General features: G+C 43.2%; 1 protein-coding gene across 1 annotated transcript in view; it reads right to left on the reverse strand.

Moving 5' to 3' along the window:
• Nucleotides 1-253: 253 nt before the first annotated feature.
• The window catches only part of FAM135B (family with sequence similarity 135 member B), a 139978-nt gene continuing 120114 nt past the window's right edge, over nt 254-20117 (reverse strand). The window contains exons 10-20 of the mRNA XM_081204349.1: nt 18424-18579; nt 17133-17206; nt 14444-14598; nt 11344-13369; nt 10581-10747; nt 9162-9253; nt 7050-7147; nt 6722-6873; nt 5702-5812; nt 4603-4716; nt 254-1094 (exon numbers count right to left, since the gene is read on the reverse strand). Of these exons, the coding sequence (XP_081060475.1) occupies nt 889-1094; nt 4603-4716; nt 5702-5812; nt 6722-6873; nt 7050-7147; nt 9162-9253; nt 10581-10747; nt 11344-13369; nt 14444-14598; nt 17133-17206; nt 18424-18579 (3351 nt within the window). The 3' untranslated portion in view covers nt 254-888. The remainder of the gene's footprint in view (nt 1095-4602; nt 4717-5701; nt 5813-6721; nt 6874-7049; nt 7148-9161; nt 9254-10580; nt 10748-11343; nt 13370-14443; nt 14599-17132; nt 17207-18423; nt 18580-20117) is intronic.

Here is a 20117-nt window from a genome sequence, read left to right on the forward strand (position 1 = left end):
CTTGAAGTGAGTGGATGAACTGTAGCCTCTGCATGCTGGAGGAGAGGCCTGGGTCTTGATCAGTGGAAGGAGTCGTTTTGGGGCGACATCCTTCAATCCTTGCTCACTTCACAATACGTCCACCATTGCCAGCCTGTGTTCTAGTGCCTTCAAAGCTCCTCTAGAGTCCCTTAAATCAGATTGCTTGCCACAAGGAAAGCCCCTGCCCACCAAAATTTGGGACACCACAACAGATTAGTTCAAAGTCAGCGACTAGACTTTGCAGAGATAATTTTATTACACTTTGCGGCCTTCAGAACTGGAGTTTTCCACACATTTACGAGTTTTCTTCCCCTGCCAAACAAATAAATAAAGTGCTGCAATCCACAGATTCCCATTCCTATTTTCTGATTCACCACAAAGGAGAATTTAACCTGAGTTTACTTCTTTCTTCTTTTGTTGACCATACGAAACATGGAAAATCTACAAAACCAGACAAGTTTCTTCTTAAATAATAATTATTGACTCAGCCAAGGCAGTTTATGCCTAAGTGGATTTCTTAATGGTGGAAGGGAGAAAAAGATGTCATCCCAGTGACCATTATAAAGGGGGCAGATCTATAATCACATCCTCAGGATTTTAAAAGCTTTTTTTTTAGGAGGTTGGTGGTTAGATGAACAAAAAGAAAAAAGACGGAATAACATGTATATATTTACATCTTCCAAAAAGCACCAATTTTTGGCCCTTTGAATACCTTATAACCAAAGCACTTTGATTGCTCTCCCCAAGCCACTAGGGTGTGCCGTAAGCATATTCTGTTTGTTTCCAGAAACGAAGCACTCTCTTGGCCCAGAAAGTCTTTGCAATTCAATATGCAAGGCTCCCTTTGCTGCCCTGAGGCTCACAGTCTTATTTGAAGTAGTTGAGTCCTGCAACCAGGAAAAATTTCTCCAGGAACAGTTCAGAATCCAGCACCGCGATGTGAGCTGCTCGCCCAATCAGGGTGTTGGCTGTGTTTGGCAAGGCGTGGAACACATCGTGGCGGATTAAAGTGCAATCCTTTGTCCCCACGACCGGCCGGAGGAGGTTGTTGATCATCTCAGCATAAACAGGACCTTGGAAAGTTGAAAAACATAACTATTATGTATGGAATAGACAGTAAGGACTGACACGACCCAAGACCAGGAAGAAGAGACGTTGGATGAAGATTGGAAGAAAATTTATAAAGAATTTTTTTCCCCTAGGGAATTAGCCTAAAATTAATGAATATTAGGGAAAATGTTGGAATGAAACTATATGACTCTAGTAGAAATGATATCAGGAGTTATGTACAATCGAATATTAAGCTTTAAGCTCTAAAGTATTTTACGGTAAGATAAGGTTAAATAAATTAAGGTAATTTGAATAACAGAATATGGGGAAAAGATGCAAAGGATTTGTTGAGTTAATTAATAGGTTAAATTGTTAAGATAAATTATTTAATAAAAATTGAGAAAGATGGAAAGAATTTGCTGAAATAACTAATCAAACTAGAATACAAAAAGGGAGCTGTGAGGAGGTCAGTGAAACAAGCAAATGGAAGTTAAAGATTTGCAATATGGGATTTGTGTCTTTTTTTCTTTCTTTTTTATCTTTTTGCTGTATTGTTGCATTGCTTTTATGTTTTTTTCCCCTTCTTTTTATGTATTGTAGTGTTGTTTTTAATTTTTTCTGTTTTTTCTGTAATTTTGAAACTATTAATAAATATTATTTTTTAAAAAAAAGAAAAAAGAAAAACATAACTATTATTATTATTATTATTATTATTATTATTATTATTATTATTTCTTCATTGTCTTCAATATTCATGGTGTATGTAGAACACAAGATGAACTTGCTGGACCAGACCAGTGGCTCATCTCACACAGCATCCTATTCTCTTTTTATAATATTTTTATTAACTTTCACCATGGAAAATGAGTAGAAGCAAAGGGTGGAAGGGAAATGTGGGTATTGCACAACAGATATAGGGAATTTTATCCATATGTGGTGCATTTGTGAAAGAAAAAGAAAGTACCGGGATAAAGCTATAAATAGTAAAAATGAAATGCACAAATTTAAATTAGCAGTAGATCTGAAATTATGTTTGTTGAAGTATGAAAAATAGGCTAATCCTCCTAAGCTTCAAAGGCCAATTATGTATTTAATAGCTGCAGGCAAGGAAAATTTAATAAGAGACCTGAAAAAGCATATAGAGTTGGGATATAGCATGATTAGCCAAGTTAACTGTTTATCAAAAGGAAAACTGTAATTATGGACAATTTTGCAAATCATCACAACTGGTAATAAGAGTAGCTATCTCAATATTTCACTAATAATGATTGTGCCATATTTTAAGTCATTATACTTAAGAAGGAAGACTAATGAATACATAAATTAAAAGAAGTGGGGCTGATACTTGACGGTGGTTCAACCATCGTTTCCTAAGTCCAGCTGAGCTTTTGCTGGCATTGCAGAGGTGAGGGGCAGGTGATCCCCATTGCTATCTGTTCCTGGGCTCTGAGAGGTGTTTCCCATCAATATAGGTTTTTCTGTGTAGCTGACTGCATTTGTGTAACTCTAAGATGGAGAGCCTGTGACCCTTCAGATGCTGTTGGTGTTACTATCTATAGCTCTATCTATCTATCTATCTATCTATCTATCTATCTATCTATCTATCTATCATCTATCTGTCTATCTATACCTGAAGGAGCATCTCCACCTCCATCGTTGCCCGGACATTGAGGTCCACCTCCGAGGACCTTCAGGGTGGTTCCCTCACTGTGAGAAGTGAGGCTACAGGGAACCAGGCAGAGGGTCTTCTTGGCAGTGGCACACTCCCTCTGGAATGTCCTCCCATCAGATGTCAAGGAGATAAACAACTATCTGACTTTTAGAAGACAACTGAAGGCAGCCCTGTTCAGGGAAGTTTTTAATGTTTGATCTTTTATCGTGTTTTTAATATTCTATTGGGAGCTGCCCAGAGTGGCTGGGGAAACTCAGCCAGATGGGCGGGGTATAAATATTTATTTATTTATCGTCATCATCATCAAATCATCATTTACAGTTGCAATCAAAATTATTCAACCCCCCCCCCAATTGCAAATCAGGCTTATTATCAAAATTTACAGACTTTCAGCTGTTTGAAATGAGCAGATCAAACAAAAGCAATTGAAATAGCTCAACACGACGGATGCTTCAAGTGGTGAAATTAAGCACACGTTGCCCATCAATATGTCCTTTCTATTGTGCATTCATGATGTTTTGCACTCATTGTGGTATCTGAGTGGTTATACACACACCACATCGTTTCCAACCAGTGCATGTCCTGTAGCTCCCTGCTGAAATCTTGTAACTTTTCACATCACAAATATTCCAATGGTTTGTTGTTGTTGTTGTTGTTTTTTGTCCTGCTTTTGTTGTGCTGCAGTGCAGGAGCACCAGATGGCAGTAATGTAATATCATTCAGGAAGTGTAGCAGAACAACTAATAAAGTGAATTTATATGCAGCTAGTCCAGCATAAATTTATCACTAATAAACTATTGTTGTATCAAAGGCATGCTGCAGAATATATCTGCAAAAAAACAACAAAACAAAATGGAAAACCCACCAGTCTAGAGGAGCCACAGTCCTTTCCCATTGGGTAAATGTCTCCTGTTTCCCAACTTAATCCATAGCTTGCTGTGCCCCTCTCCTTGGTTTGCTTGCTGAATTGGGAGATTAACAGGCTCAATTCTTTTCCCATTCCAATCTGCTCTCTTTTTACCCCAGGGGTATTATTTGCCTACCTAAATCCACAAGTGCCTGTTTCTGAACGTGGTGTGGTTTCAATGCTAAAAGGAGCTCTAAACACAGCAGCCAGGATACATGCAAGAATAGCAGTCTTGCATACAAATGGGGCACTTCTGAGCATTGAACTCAAAATCCCACCAGCACCAGGGAATGGTCAGGTATGGTAGGATTTTCAGCTCAACCACACCTTGAGGGCCTCTAGCCCTGGTCTAATTCACATGGTCTTGCAATACGCGATTGTTTGACTCAACTCGGATGAGTAGCAATCATCCTCAAGTGATCACCTGTGTGGCAGATGGCCCCGGCTCCTCCTGAGGAACATAGAAAGTTTCCCTGTACCATGTATGACCCAGATTTCAGATAGGAGTCTTAGATCTAACTGGAGATTCCTTCTTTTCTTTTGTCTCCTGATGTCCATTGATTAATGGAGATTATGGGCATCTGGAAACAGGGAAGTACAGTGGTACCTCGGGTTACATATGCTTCAAGTTACAGACTCTGCTAACCCAGAAGTAGTGCTTCAGGTTAAGAACTTTGCTTCAGGATGAGAACAGAAATCGTGCTCCGGCGGCACGGCAGCAGCAGGAAACCCCATTAGCTAAAGTGGTGCTTCAGGTTAAGAACAGTTTCAGGTTAAGTACAGACCTCCGGAACGAATTAAGTACTTAACCCGAGGTACCACTGTATCTGTTTTCACACTGTATAAATCTACTATGTGTCTTATTAGGATAAGCCCATGTAGAAATAAATCCATGCACAGTTTGTTGTTGTTTTAAATACAGCTACTCTCTTAAATCCACAAAGAAGCTCACCTGTCTGTCTGTCTTTCAGGGCCGATTTGCACATTTCTATTCTTGCAGAATGAAATGGTACGTAGCGATCTTGGGGAGAGGCCACCAGGACAACATTTTTGAAATACTGGAGACCTGTAAAAAAAGAAAGGAAAAAGGAAACAAGTTTGTGCATTAGAACTGCCTTCCTTAGATGAAATGCATGCTGGGTGGTGGAGCAAATTCTATCCACTATGAAGAAAGCACCATACCATACAAAGAAAAAAAAGTAAGTTTCATGGTAAGTTCTGGCACCCCCCTCTTTTTCTGTTTCCCCCCCTTTCCTTCTTTTTTTTTAATAATAGCACTGAGTAGCAGTGATATGGTTGAGGAGACTGTGTGGAATCTGAAGGGCCAGACAGAGAGGTCTAGAGGGTCTGCATTTGGTCTAAACCACTGAGCCTCTTAGGCTTGCTGATCAGAAGGTTGGCGGTTCGAATCTGCACAATGGGGTGAGCTCCTGTTGCTCTGTCGCACCTCCTGCCAACCTAGCAGTTCGAAAGCATGCCAGTGCAAGGAGATAAATAGGTACCACTGTGGTGGGAAGGTAAATGGCATTTCCGTGAGCTCTGGTTTCCATCACAGTGTCCTGTTGCGCAAGAAACGGTTCAGTCATGCTGGCCACATGACCCGGAAAGCCGTCTGTGGACAAATGCCAGCTCCCTCAGCCTGAAAGCGAGATGAGTGCTGCAACCCCATAGTCAACGTTGACTGGACTTAACTGTCCAGGGGTCCTTTACCTCTTTTTTACAGCATAATAGCAGCCAGGGATGCCAAATTGAATAAAACATGGAGGAGCAGGTAAGCTCCAGCCCACATAATTGATCACATGCCACAGTGCACACACACCATTTGAATGGCAATGCCCAGCAACTTTGGGGGTCCCCAGCTCCCTAAAATATTTTATTTGGGAGAGGGAGCGAAGGGACCTTGACCCCTAGCAGTTGGCGCCTATGGTAGCAGCCAAACAGGAAACCACTCTCTGTGAAATGGCCGTTTCCCCAAGTCTACTGGATTTCAAACAAGCAGATGAAGATACCACCACTTGCTAGAATAGAGGCTTTGATTTTAACTCACCCACCTGTTTTTTGGCTGAGCTGGTAGAGGAAACATTTCCGCAGATCTGCGTTGTCCCTGAAGGTCAGCTGCAAAAGTGACCCGGATTTTTTCAGCTTCTGCATGAGCCACAAGCCTAGAAAAAGCAATGGTGATCTGTGGGTTTCCAAGAGCACTTGCGTGGGGTAAAGCCCAGCAAACCGATTGGGGGAGATCAATTCTGCATTAAACCTCAAAGCAGCTATTTCAAAGGGAGTCTGAGAACTACTGGGGGAAGCTGAATGGCCTGGGTCATTCAAAACTGAAGAAGTGTCCATGCACACGACAGCCTATACCCAGAACAAACTTAGTTGGTCTCTAAGGTGCTACTGGGCAATTTTTAAGTTTTAGTTTATTTATTCAAAACCAAAATGGTTATCTGAAAGTAATGTGATGGTAAGGGGCCTGGGTAGTTGCTGGTTGGCTGGCAGGCAAAGGGGCTTTTCAGGGCTTGTGTACTGGGAATTGTAACATGATGGGAGAGGTTTTTAGATAACCTCTAAACGTAGGTTAGGCCTATCTCCAGGTGTCTTGGACTACAGTTTCCATCACCCTCAACCAACTGGCTATGCTGCCATGGACTAATGGGAATCCAACAACATCTGGAGGGCCACAACTTCCTAGCCTTGGTTTATTAGCAATGGACAAGCAAAGTCCACATGTTTATAAAGCATGTTCTTGGTTCATTTTGTGCATTTTGTGAGGTTGGTTGTTCTCTCTCTCTCTCTCTCTCTCTCTCTCTCTCTCTCTCTCTGTGTGTGTGTGTATGTGTGTGTGTGTGAGAGAGAGAGAGATCTCCAATAAAACTCAGAGTATACCCATTGAAACTAGAGCATGTCCACAGAAACCAATGATCTTCAGTGAATTGGTTTCTGTAGTTGTATTCCATTCCTGGTTGGAGACACTCCTATGACATTTCATAGCACGGGGAAAGAAACATTAGACAGGATGTTAGAACCACTCTCATACTTTCAGTGTTTCCCTTCAAACAGCCAGTAGCTCTTACCTGTACTAACTAAAGTACTGTTGTTGTAAAGCGTTCCCAGGTGAGGCCCAGAGAGGGAAAGGAAAGTATGCAGCTTATTGAGGTAATAGCGAAATCTGGGCCGGGTTAACACGGATCGGATGATGACGTTGCCAAGGGAGTGGCCGATGAAACTGTGGGGACACAATTTGTATCCATTTATTTAGAGAACGCCTTCATTGCTCTGCATTCAAAGGAACCTCAAAGTGATGCACAAAAGCAGAAAGGGCCACCATTCAATAAATTAACAACCAAACAGTAGCCTATGAAAATGATGTCGCCTTGCTCCACAGTTGCCACTGCTATTTACCTTATTCGCGATATCGACAAGTTGTACAGCTGAATGTGCTGAATGATTTCATCCAGCAAGCGGTCGGTCATTGTATCGAAATCTGCAAATGTGTCCGTCTGTTAAATCAAGAGAAGAACAGTTGGTAGTACCCTTCCGAGTTTTCATATGAAAACCATATATTTGAAATGATTAACAAAAGAAGTTTGAGGATATTTAAAAGGAGAGTACACCTGCCCAAGGCATGCCATGCATTTCAGAGGCTCACTTCTGTTGGCTCTGCAACTGGTGTTGGGTGTGTGGTAGGGATGATAAAGAAATTCAATCTGGCTTTCATATTAATGAGAAACTACCTAATTCGCACTGTCCCTGCTCCTGCCAACTTAGCAGTTCAAAAGCACGTCAAAGTGCAAGTAGATCAATAGGTACCACTCTGGCGGGAAGGTAAACGGCATTTCCATGTGCTGCTCTGGTTCGCCAGAAGCGGCTTAGTCATGCTGGCCACATGACCCGGAAGCTGTACACCGGCTCGCTCGGCCAGTAAAGAGAGATGAGTGCTGCAACCCCAGAGTCGTCCATGACAGGACCTAATGGTCAGGGGTCCCTTTACCTTTACCTAATTCGCAGTTCCCAAACCAGTATGCAAATCTAAACACAACCTCTCTGAATGTTGCAGTGCAGCTCTCCAACCCAACCACACATACATAATTGTATGCATTGGGGTACACAACTGTTAGCCTGTATTGGCATAATCTTACCCATGTCTATTCAAATGTAAGCACCCCTGTGTTCAACGGGAGGTATTCACATGTGACTGTAATAGCAGGGATGGCGGACCTCAAGTAAGCAGATCAAATGTGACTCTCTAGGCACCTCTGTCTGTCCCCTGGAAATTTCCCCAGACCCACTCACTTTCCTAAGGCCATGTCTTCCATTGGCTTGGCTTTGTGTCTTCCATGAATGTTTTTGCCCAGCAGGGAATTGTACTTGCATTCTGACAATTCCTCTTACTAGTCTGGATGGAGGCTAAAGAAAGCTGTGCAAAAATTGGTCTGCTGCACAAAATTAAAATTTGCATTAATTTTTCTATCCACTTTTGCCTCTCACCTAACCCACCACTCGCATGCAACCTCTGGAAGGTAGGTCAGAAGGGAATGTGGACCTCAAGGTGGAAAAGGGTTAGAGGGTCACAGCCTCAGTCAATATTCCAGTCTCATCCTTAATTTCTGGCCTTCACTGGCATGGCTCAGAGCTGAAGGGTTGGTGATGAAGCCCTTCCAATGCTCTGTAAGCTTCCTACTGCTACTTTTACTACCACTTTAAGTCCAGCTGCATTTGGCACCAGCTCTATGAAACCATCAGATGGTTAATGTTGACCGCAAAGCTACCACAAAGTTGCATTGTTGCAACATAGTTCTGATATTTTGTGGTTGAACAGTTATAATTAGTACCCATTGGGGGCCAGCAATGTGTAGTTATGCAAATGCTAAGCCATGCATTCTGTTGTTGCTTGTAATAGACAGAAAGGGAATGATGGAGGAACGGAATTCAGAGGGATGAGGATGGCAAATGGCCCTTTTTCTCAGGAGCTGTGCTGTTTTGTAATCCCATCAGCTCTGCATCAGATTCAAAACTAATGAGATGCCTGGGAAATAATCATCAAATGCTGGGACAAAGATTCAAGGGAAACATATCCAGTAATTAATGCTTCTTTTTGTGTGAGAGAGAAAATCCATCTTGCTAATTGCCACTCGTTCCAAAGAAAAACACGAGCACATCCAATTTGCAATATTGCCTTCCACTAAACATGCTCGTAAACTTAAATATAGACTCTGGCCTGTTTGTTTTGCCTGCCCTGATAATTAATGGTTTTCTCTGAAACTTACTATCTTCCATTTTATTTAGACATGGGAGGATGTGCTTAATCACAGAGGACATATATAAAACAAAACACCACATGGGTCTTCCTCGATAAGAAGGAGTGTCCCTTGAGCTCCAATGTATTTGTAATTATTTTCTGCGGCTTTGTGTTCCATTTTTTAAATTGTGGTATGATTAACTGTGTTGAATGCATCCTTATGAGATGGAAACTTGAGGTACAAACCTTGAAGAAGTAAGAAATGAGCAAAATACCTGGTTCCTTTCTGACATCAAGAAGTCAAGCTTTCCACCGGGGAGACCCAGTTCGATGAAAGTTTTTACCAGCCGTAGATCTGCACTGTTACCTTGAGAGGGAAGAAATTGCTTTTCTAAGACACAGGTTCCATGCTGAAGGACATCATCCACCCATCTCTCATCCTGCTTACTGGGGAGGGGGGTTGACAATGACAGTCTAGTATGTCTCTTTTCAGAGCAAACATGAGTGGATTCTTCTGATAATGAGTCCATGTATCTTGGCTGGCTAGTTTGCATGACTTTGCATTCCCGCTCTCACTGCAGGCATATCCTGAGGAGGTGGGGAGTGACTTGTCTTTCAGTGATATGGCTGTGATGCCCCCAGTGTGAATGCAATGCCTCATCTAAAACAGTGATTCATTTTCAGGGCAATTTTCATCCTATCAAACTTTGACCCAGTGTGTTGAACCCAAGGTGAAATGTTCTGGAAGGCATTCAAGTGCCATATTGGTAGCCAAGGTAACTCCAAACTAACTGGAAGTTGTTGCAAGAATGAGCTCATATGTGTATATTTATTTGCTTTGATATATGCTATTTGGTTTGCTTTGATTCTGTGGACCTTGGGATACTGAGTTCTAGACCCAGAGAGGGGAGAAGCTTCAAGTAGCTGCCACCTATGGCCTCACCAGCCAGGTGTCATAGAAGGTTCTGGGTAAAGTCATGCATGCTGCTTTGTGCATAAAGGTTGTATGAATGTTTGCTTGGGTGTGGACATGTCATGATGCAAAGAGGGCTCTGTTTTTTTTAATTAAAATAATTGATGTTATTTTTTATCTATGTCATTTTAAACCGTGATATTAATGCTGTATTCTTAGTTTTAGATCTTGATTTATGTGGAAATTGTTTCCCATTTGGTTGTGTATTTTTTAATGTGGTTTATTTATTGTTTATGATTTTTGTAATTATGTAAATCTTGTCATGTTGTAAGCCACCTTGAGCATTGTTTTTAACTGCGGCAAGGCGGCATGCAGATAAAATGATGATGATGACCTCTCACGGTTGCAGTGTCCATCCTATGTCTTTAAAGGCAGTGAGGCTCTGCACACTGTGTTTTAAGCTTATAAAGCACTACAACTGGATGTCTGGTCTTTCTGAAATCCTTCTTTGGTATCCCTGCATCAAACCACTCATACATGCCCTCCTTGGGGCCTGTGGTTCAGAACACCCATGACTTTGTGAAAGTTCTGAAGCACTGAGTTGCTTCCCAGAGGAGGCTGGGATTTATAGTCCAACCCAAGTTTGAAGACCCCCTAACCATGGTCTCTATGACTAGTGTCACTGCAGCTGTCTGCTTTCACATCACACACAATTATGTATTGTGTGAACACTATATATTCAGAATGCCCAGTTATCCCCACATTGCCTCTTTGGCCTTACCATCCAGTCCATGGACACAGACCACTAGGTGAATCCCATCTTCAAAATTTTCTTCCTCTTCCTCTGGTGGGAAATATGGGATATCAGAAGCGAGTGCAGTTAAGTCACTGTACAGAAATCCTTCAATCTTCAGCTCTTTTTTAAATTTTTCTTTGGCCTGATGAAAACTGGAGAATACACTAATTAATCAATGATTGAGATGGACATTCAACAACATGTGACTTTTCAACCATTGCATTCAAAGGGCTGGGGTGAGAGTTGGATTTTGGCACTGCTGCTGGTAGACCAGTTGTGGAAGGATAACCAAATTCAGATTTTCAAATCTCAACCCAAATGTCAACCATACAGTCTCCAATGATGTGGGCCTGGGCTGGGGCACCTTTTCGGCCCACTGGGACAAATCTGTAGCTCCCACACCCCAGTAGGACAATTTTGACAGGTGATTGGAACCACCTACCTGTCAATCATATGACATCATGTTGACATCCAGTGTGCTCCCACCCCTGGTTTGGCAAGCAGTGTAAATATGGCATTAGCCAAAATCCATAGCTATCCTATATGTATCTCATGAAATGTTGTATTTTTATGTGCTTCCCCAAAACCACCTTCAATCCAAATTGTAAAAAGAATGACCTAGCTGAGCTTCTGGGCTTCCTGAACCCCAGCTGCTGGTGCAATCAGAAGTACCAAATCAACCCACCAAATCCAGGAAATTGCAGCCAATAGAACATGTGGGGAATGAAAAGCCCTTGGACCTACTTACCTAAGCATCCTTTCATTGGCCTCCCCATCCACATCACTGGACTCACAGGAGATGACCCCAAAGGAGCCCACTGGTTGGTGAGTAATTGGAGAAGTGACCTGCTTGGAGGAGAAGCCGGCCACTGGTGGGTTCTCTTTGAGGACCGAAGAAAAAGGAAGGCAGGTGGCTGTGCAAGAAACAGATAAGTTGACCACCTCAATAGCCTTTTTGCTCTCGAGCGCCAGTGGCCCTGGAGCCACTGAATGGAAGCTTGTGCTGTTTGCCACCATTTTGAACTCTCGGTTTTCTGGTTCTGCACAGTAGGATCCACAGCCGGGTCTGTTATCCAGATCAATTTCTTGTAAGTTGGGTATTTCTCCACCACCTATCACTACTTTGCCATTAGCAAGAGAACTGCCATGGGGACCCTTTGCAGAGACAGGTTCAGGTACCACCTCTGATGAGGCTGTGCTAGTATAGTCTGGCGTGTGGCCCTCATGGTGTGAAAAAACCTCAACGTTTGTGGAATACGAACCATGGACTGTGTGCAAATTTACCTCCTCCTCATACACATCAAGAGGAGTGGTGTTGGTGTCCAAATAGTCACCAACCCTTCCCAAGCAGATCTCCTCTGTTCTCTTTGGCAGCTGGCTTTCAACTGTGCCATCTAGATTTTCATTTTGCATTAGAAACACAGCTTCTCCTGTGGCTTCCAAGCCACAGTCCACCTCTGAAAAGCCCTCGGCAGCTTCTGGTAAGTGAGGACTGTCAACATTTTCTTCAAAGGCAGATTTGGGGTGTTCCATGGTAGCAAATGGAAGCGGCAACCCACCATTTTCTCTGGCATTCCGACACATGGAAACGTTTTCTGCTAGGGCCATGCTGGTGCACCCTATTTCCACATATTGCCCCTCTGCGGTGTCCAATATAGTTTTTGCATGTTTTGATATATCCATGTCATCAGCAGGCTCCTCAGGGCTACTGATCTGAGGAGCTGAGATAGATTTCGTCAGCTTATTGGGCTCCACTTCCCGCTCTTCCTCCTCATAGGGCAAAGAGCTGATTGAGGTGAGGGAGGCTTGGATGCCACTGGGCAAGCTGGTATTGCTTTCTGTGTGCCCTCCCTCCAGAGAGTTACGGTGAATCGCGTGCCTTCTGACGAGCTGGTGAAGAATCTCCCGGTCGCTGGGTAACTCCAAAGCCTTACTCCGTGCATCAGACCAAGCTACTGAACTGGGCTCGCTTTCAATCCCTGAGTCTGAGATTAGAGACGATGATCTCTTAATGACCCCTGATGTCAAGCTGAACTCTTCACACTCCTGCACTCTTTGCTCCTTAATCTCCTCAGCATCTTTTATCTCGTTCAGTGAACCCAAATCATCACTTACATCAAATGTCCTCAAGGATGGCAGTGTTGACTCACAACTCTGATCCGCTGGTTTTTCTTGGGCATTTAGAAGTTTGTCTGAAGTGAGAGTAGATTCACAACCATCCCCTGAAGCTGCTTGGCTCAATTCAATCTCATTCAAAAGTTTGTGTTGTCCACATGTGCCACCATCATACTGGGCAGTCATGACTAGCATTGGTTCTCCTTGGTGGTCATTATTACACACTGGGCTTATGTCCAAATAGGCGGCCTCCGGTGAAAGTCTATCACTCATATTTTCTGAAAGCTCCATTGGTGTCTTAAGGCTTTCTGTATTATCTTTCAGGAGTTCTGATTGCAAACCAGAAATCATATTGCTAGCCAGATCTGACTCATCCCCATGGGACTGAGTATCTCCATTCATTGTGTGTACCTGAGTTGTGGGATGATTCTTGAGTCTCTCAACCATACAGGAATCTCCTTTTGGATAGCTGCGACCATACACCGATTTTCCATTTATCCTATCTGTATGGATGATGAAAGGGGCATTGTTCCTGAAATCTCCCTTTGCTAAAGCAGTGTCATCACTTGAAGATGCATCCTCATTTTCTCCTATTAAGTCCACTTGTGATTTGCCAGCAGCAGAAACAACATAGTCCGGCAAGCTGTCCAAGCTCTGAACTGAAAGAGAGAGAGAGAAAATACCCCCTGATTATTATAGCAACACTAGAAACTAATTGTTTCAGTAAAATTACCAGCTTGATTCAAAAAAACAGTTTTATTGAGTTACAATATATAGTAATTAGGACGCGGGTGGCACTGTGGTCTAAACATGGAGCCTCTTGGGTCGGCAGTTCGAATCCTCACAACGGAGTGAGCTCTCGTTGCTCTGTCCCAGCTCCTGCCAACCTAGCAGTTTGAAAGCATGCCAGTGCAAGTAGATAAATAGGTACTGCTGTGGTGGGAAGGTAAACGGCGTTTCCGTGCGCTCTGGTTTCTGTCACAGTGTTCCATTGTGCCAGAAGCGGTTTAGTCATGCTGGCCACATGACCTGGAAAGCTGTCTGTAGACAAACGCCAGCTACCTCAGCCTGAAAGCGAGATGAGCGCTGCAACCCCATAAATGCCTTTGACTGGACTTCACCACCCAGGAGTCCTTTACCTCCTTTTATATAACAATTACAAAAAAGAATAATACAAAAAGGGGAAGAGTTGGGATTCTACAGCATTCTTGTGGCATCTCCTGCAGTGCAGTGCCCAGTGTCAATCAATCAATCAATCAATCAATCAGTAGCTGAACTGGGTTCCACACAATCACAGAAACAAGTCACAAAAATGAAGTCACAAGCCATAGTCACAAAAACAAAAAACTGCACAAACAAAAATGCCAAAAAAGCACCAAATATAAGCTTCAAATATCACCTCTGTGTTGTGTGGGTGCCTGGGACAACCTCAGAATGGAAGAGAAGTCTCTCATTAGCAATGGGGGACTCAATTTACAAACAGAACACACAGAGAAAGGAAGAGGAACAGTGTAGGACTCAAAATGGAGCACGTTCAGCTTCCGAAAAAGAGTTCGAAAACCTTAGCACCTACTTCTGGTTTTGCAGCGTTTGGGTTCTAAGTTGTTTGTAAAATAAGCTGTTTGGAAACCGGGGTACCACTGTACTTGTAAAACCAAATAAAAATTATTTCAAAAAGAAAAAAGAAAGCAAAGTTCCCAAGGAGGAGCTCCAAAGCTCAGTTTATTACCCACCTTTGTAGGGGAAATCGACATATCTGTCTTCAAAAATAATCGGCAGCGTGCCCCAGTCTCCATCAATGTCGAGGCACTCTACTGGCAGGGGCGGCATGCTGGTGAGGTACTCGGAGTTCCGGACTTCTGATGAGATTTGGTTGTGATGCTGGATGCTGTTTGGAAGAAACGGAAGGGTAACTTTTCCCTGGTGTAGAGTTTCCCCACTTCCAGTTCCATTGGACTGAGTTCCCGCCCCCTGGAGAGTTTGCCAAAATCACCAGCAACAACCCACTTGAACCAAACATGAAACTCCATCTAAATCAGGGGTGGGCATTTTTCAGTCTGGGGGCTGCATTCCATTCCAGGCAACCTCCTGAGGGCCACGTGGACAGGACCAGAATCAAAAGTGGGTGGATCAACGAATGGAAACTTTACATCTGAATGGTAGGCTAGTTTCCATACCCCTGTGCTCCACCCAAGGAAAAGAGAAAAAGGAAGGAAGGAAGGAAGGAAGGAAGGAAGGAAGGAAGGAAGGAAGGAAGGAAGGAAGGAAGGAAGGACACATTACATCAGGGTAAAACATTCTGGGTGTGAAGCAGTCAGTGAGGGGTATGGCCTAAGGGCCAGTCTAGAGGGGAACGGAGGGTTGTCTTGGCCCCTAGGCTTGAGGTTCCCTACCCCTCCTGGCTTTACTTCTGTAACAAAACAAACCAACCCCTGCGTTGCAAAGAGAACGTCAGCAATGTCTAGGCAACAAGATGACCATATACAAATGTAATAGACAACCTTTATAAAATTCCCTCAAACCATAAGAAGTACAAAATGAAATCTTTAGTCTCAAAGTCTCTGAAAATCTTTAAATGAAGCGAGGTACCAAACTTTGTACGATGAAAGACAAGCTGTGAAGCTTTGTGTATTCAGCAAATATGATGTCCAACACTGAACAGTGATTCCAGATATTGACTACTGTTTTGTAGAATTCTTCGTCAGTGTGGTGGGAGGATATAGAATTGCTTCATAATCTTATTTCAAATGAATGTATGCAAATTAAAATATCAAATGCTGTGGAACAATGCTCATGTAATAATGTAAAGGTAAAGGTAAAGGGACCCCTGACCATTAGGTCTAGTCATGGCTGATTCTGGGGTTGTGGCGCTCATCTCGCTTTATTGCCCGAGGGAGCTGGCGTATAGCTTCCGGGTCATGTGGCCAGCTTGACTAAGCCACTTCTGGCGAACCAGAGCAGCACACAGAAACGCCGTTTACCTTCCCGCCGAAGTGGTACCTATTTATCTACTTGCACTTTGACGCGCTTTCGAACTGCTAGGTTGGCAGGAGCAGGGACCAAGCAATGGGAGCTCACCCCATCGCAGGGATTCAAACCACCAACCTTCTGATCGGCAAGTCCTAGGCTCTGTGGTTTAACCCACAGCGCCACCCGCTGCTTATTCCGCAGCATTTGTACTTCTTATGGCTTTACTTCTGTGACAGATCCTTTCCTTACACCAAACACTCATTCTATGCCCTACATGAGACACAGATGTGTGCCAGCCCATGGCTTTAGAACTGGGGGTGAAGAAGGAAAATATCTTGCCTCTCGGGGTAGGATATGTTATATGATGACTTGAGATAACAGCCTTCTTCATGGTGGCCCCCAATTACACTGGAAGGTACCCACTACACTGGAGGTGCCCACTACACCTCCAACATTTCTCCGATCAAAATTGGAATGGCCTATTCCATAATAACAATAATTTTATACCTTGCCCATCTGACTGGGTTACCGCAGCTGCTCTGGCATATATAAAAGCACAATAAAACATTCACTATACAGCGCTGCCTTCAAATGGCTCGGGGGTCAGATAACTCCATAACCCCAACTTTTCTCCAGTGTAAATAGTGACATCCTAAGGAAAAGCGGGACATTCAGGGATCAAATCAGAAACTGGGACAGCTTCTGTAAATCCGGGACTGTCCCTAGAAAACTGGGACACTTGGGAGTGTCTGCAGCTTCCATTATCCTTGCTGTCAGCTTTCTGGGGATGACAGGAGTTCGAGTCCTACAATGTGTAGACAGCACCATGTTGGCAAACCCTGAACAAAGATATGTATTTATTATCTGATACTCAGAGGTAGGTTGCATCTGAATATGGAAGCCCCATTTAGCTTAGCTGCCAGAGCAAAGCGTGTTAGACCGATCCGTCCCCCATCTAATTGATCTGATCACAGAAGCATCCCCTGGCAAAATGACAACAAGCAACTGTTGTCCACAGAAGAAAGAGATATTGATTCTGCCAGTATCTCTCTTTGAAATCTCTGGTTTTTATCATGCGGCATTTTCTAATTCTAAACTAAAAACTAGGCTGACCACCCTGCTGGGAAGTGCTTCTGTAAATCTGGGACTGTCCCTGGAAGACTGGGACACTGGAGGAAAGTGCATATATTGTGTTTTCTGTGGGTTGAAAGATACCATAAGAGGACGACCTCCCAAAATCAGCATTACAGTATATTAGGATGTGATACTGTACCTACCTTCCAGGGAATATGCCCAATTTAGTGCCACGGAGCCTACTACTAGGTAGCTATGCCCAGAATTGCATGGTCACATAAGTGTGTCATATTTTTCTTTTAATAAGTGAGAAAATAAATGTCATTAAAATATATAACACCACAGTCAAAAGGTAGAAATGCATCAAAAATTACATACAGGCTTTCCTGGAAAGTCACAACGGCAGGCTTTTGATGCTCAGCATGAAAGAAAGCCTCAGAGAATCTTCTTACCTGGAGAAGAAAAACATGTTAGAAGGTGTATCACCTTCAAAACATAGTCTATAATCTATGTTTATGTGTATATTGTCTACGTAACAGCCCACAACACCTGACATTCCTGGAATCAGAGTCAGCAGTGCATTTAAAAAGGCCGCAGAAGTTTGGGGTGCAAAGAAAATATACCTTGGCTTGTTCGGACAATTGAGTCCAGAAGTTGTGCTGACTACAAGAAAATAAATATTAGGAACTCCCCGATGTAGGGATCAATCTAGTTAAGCATGCATTTTGGCAGGAGGGAGGAAGAAAATGTCTGGAAGTGTGCATTTTGAAGAATTTGTACTTTAAAATATATATTTAAATGCACATTTTTTGGGGGGGTGGATGTAAATAAATGTGGAAATGGGACAGAGCAGTACAGATTTATGGGTGAACCTATGTGAAGGTGTTCTTGAATGTGGATATTGTTCTTGAAGCTACCAGCATGAGTTTGACCAAACTGTGGGAGGAAGTGGAAGACAGAAGTGCCTGGCGTGCTCTGGTCCATGGGGTCACAAAGAGTTGGACATGACTAAATGACTAAACAACAACAAATGTGAAGGTGACATAAACTGGGTATAACTCATTCCTGTGATGGAGCCAAACATAAACAAATTTAGTATGCCACTCTCGGGTGCTCCACAATCAGATGTCCCGGCTTTCCACACTTTCTGGAAGTATCCTTGGGGAAGATGCCAGAATGCTAAATCATCTCCTTTTTGGGAAATTTGGGGAAGTGGAATTGTAAAATGAAAGAACACAGACTTCCACACCACTGCATAATTTTACAAGATTCAAAGACACCCACATGGATATCACCAAAATTCTGCTTTCCCTTCCATAATTTTTGGGGATATTTTCTTTCTGAGACCCTCCTGACAGCAAATAACAAAATAAAATGGGGGTTTAAGGGCAGGTTTGCATCTAAACGAACAAATAAGACTGAAACCAGCATTTTATTGTAAACGTGGTAGCACTTCCGTTTATTGTCATTATTACTGGTCACATCATCCAAAACAACTCAATGCAATCTTGGTTATGCTAAATTTTAGGAAATTCATGAAATTTGGGAACCCCTAAAGACACACAGAACAATTCTGCAATGCCCTTAAAAATGAGTGGGATTGCCTATAGCCTTTGATTGTATCAGGTTGTTCCTCCAAGTAGGGTTCAGAACCATCTTGCAAGGTTACCCTCAGAGTGTGATGTTCCTGAACGAGATAGGCTGTGACATCTGGGTGCAGGGTTACAAACTCCAGAAACTGGGTCCAGAGAGCCAAAAGGTGGGAGCAGAGCCAAGTGAGGTCTTTGCTGATCTGCTCTGCTATCTTTTCTGGATTGTTCAGCATCTGGAAGGGTAAAAAGTAGATATTGTCAAGGCAAACTAGTGACAATGACCTTTGAATTGGTTTTTATTTTATTTTATTTTGCAAAGAGTCAAACATCTGAATAAGCCTGGAGGAGACCCAAAATGATTCAGAGCAGAACAGCACAGCCGTACCTCTTGTTACTTGAGTCTCCGGTTGCGTTTATTCAGGATACGAATGTGGCAAACCTGGGAGTGTATACTTCCAGGTTTCGCCGTCTGTGCATGCGTAGAAGTGCTCTATCATGCCACGCAGTCCGTAACTAGAGGTACCACTGTATAGCCTTATTGGGTTCCAACTACAGTGGACGCTCGGGTTGTGAACGTGATCTGTGCGGGAAGCACGTTCGCAACCCGCAGCGCTGCGTCTGTGCACATGCGGGTTGCGATTCAGCGATTCGACGCTTCTGCGCAAGCGCTGAAACCCAGTAGTAACCCGTTCCGGTACTTCTGGGTTCGGTGTGGTGCGCAACCCAAAATCGTGCAACCCAAACTGTCTGTAACTCGAGGTATGACTGTATGGGAAATGAACTTAGGCAAAACAACACAAGAAGAGTTCTGCTAGATTAGGCCACAAACCCATCTAATATGGCATCCAGTTTTTCACAGTGATCAACCATTTGCCTGTGCAGCAGCTGACGCAAGCAGGACACGGGTTCTAAAATATCTACATTGGCTCCCAGTGCGTTTCCAAACGCAATCAATGTGTTGGTGTTGACCCTTAAAGCCCTAAATGGCATTGGCCCTGTTTACCTGAAGGAGTGTCTCCATCTTATTGTGCAGCCCAGAAACTGACATTCATCTCAGAAGGCCTTCTGGAAGTTCCCTCATTGTGAGAAGTGAAGTTACACGGAACCAGGCAGAGGGCCTTCTTGGTAGTGGCACCGCTCTGTGGAATGCCCTCCCATCAGATGTCAAGGAGATAAACAACTTTCCACAGACATCTGAAGGCAGTCTTGTATCAGGAGACTTTTAATGCCTGATGTTTTTTTTCTGTTGGAAGCCACCCAGAGTGGCTGGGGCAACCCAGTCAGATGAGTGGGGTACAAGTAAATCATCATCATCATCATCATCATCATCATCATCACCATCATCTTAACAATGTGCAATAGTACCCTGTCCTCTTGTGACTCCTCCTAGCAGCTGGTGTTCAGAGACATTATGACCCCTAACACCTTTGAATTAGGGGGTAATCTTTTGCCAATATGCACCAAGATAAGGAGTTCAGGATTCCCAGCTCAGGTAGGCTTAGCCAGCATTTAAGTCCTCATCCCCAGCTAGTAGAAGACATTAAGACAGTTTGAGTGTATTGTGCATATTAAGAAAGCTATGTTGAAATTTTGCAACTTTTATCAAGGCTCTTTTCTCACCCTTATAGAATTGATTATAAAATTGTAGAGTTGGATGGGACACAAAGGGTCTTCTATTCCAACTCTCTAATTCGTCTGGTAATTTCCTTGGTATTTCGTGTATCTTGAAAGACAACTCAGTGTGAAACTCAATGTTGGCAACGTGAGGTAC

Source organism: Podarcis bocagei (assembly GCF_964188305.1).
Source record: "Podarcis bocagei genome assembly, chromosome: 8".
NCBI lineage: Eukaryota > Metazoa > Chordata > Lepidosauria > Squamata > Lacertidae > Podarcis > Podarcis bocagei.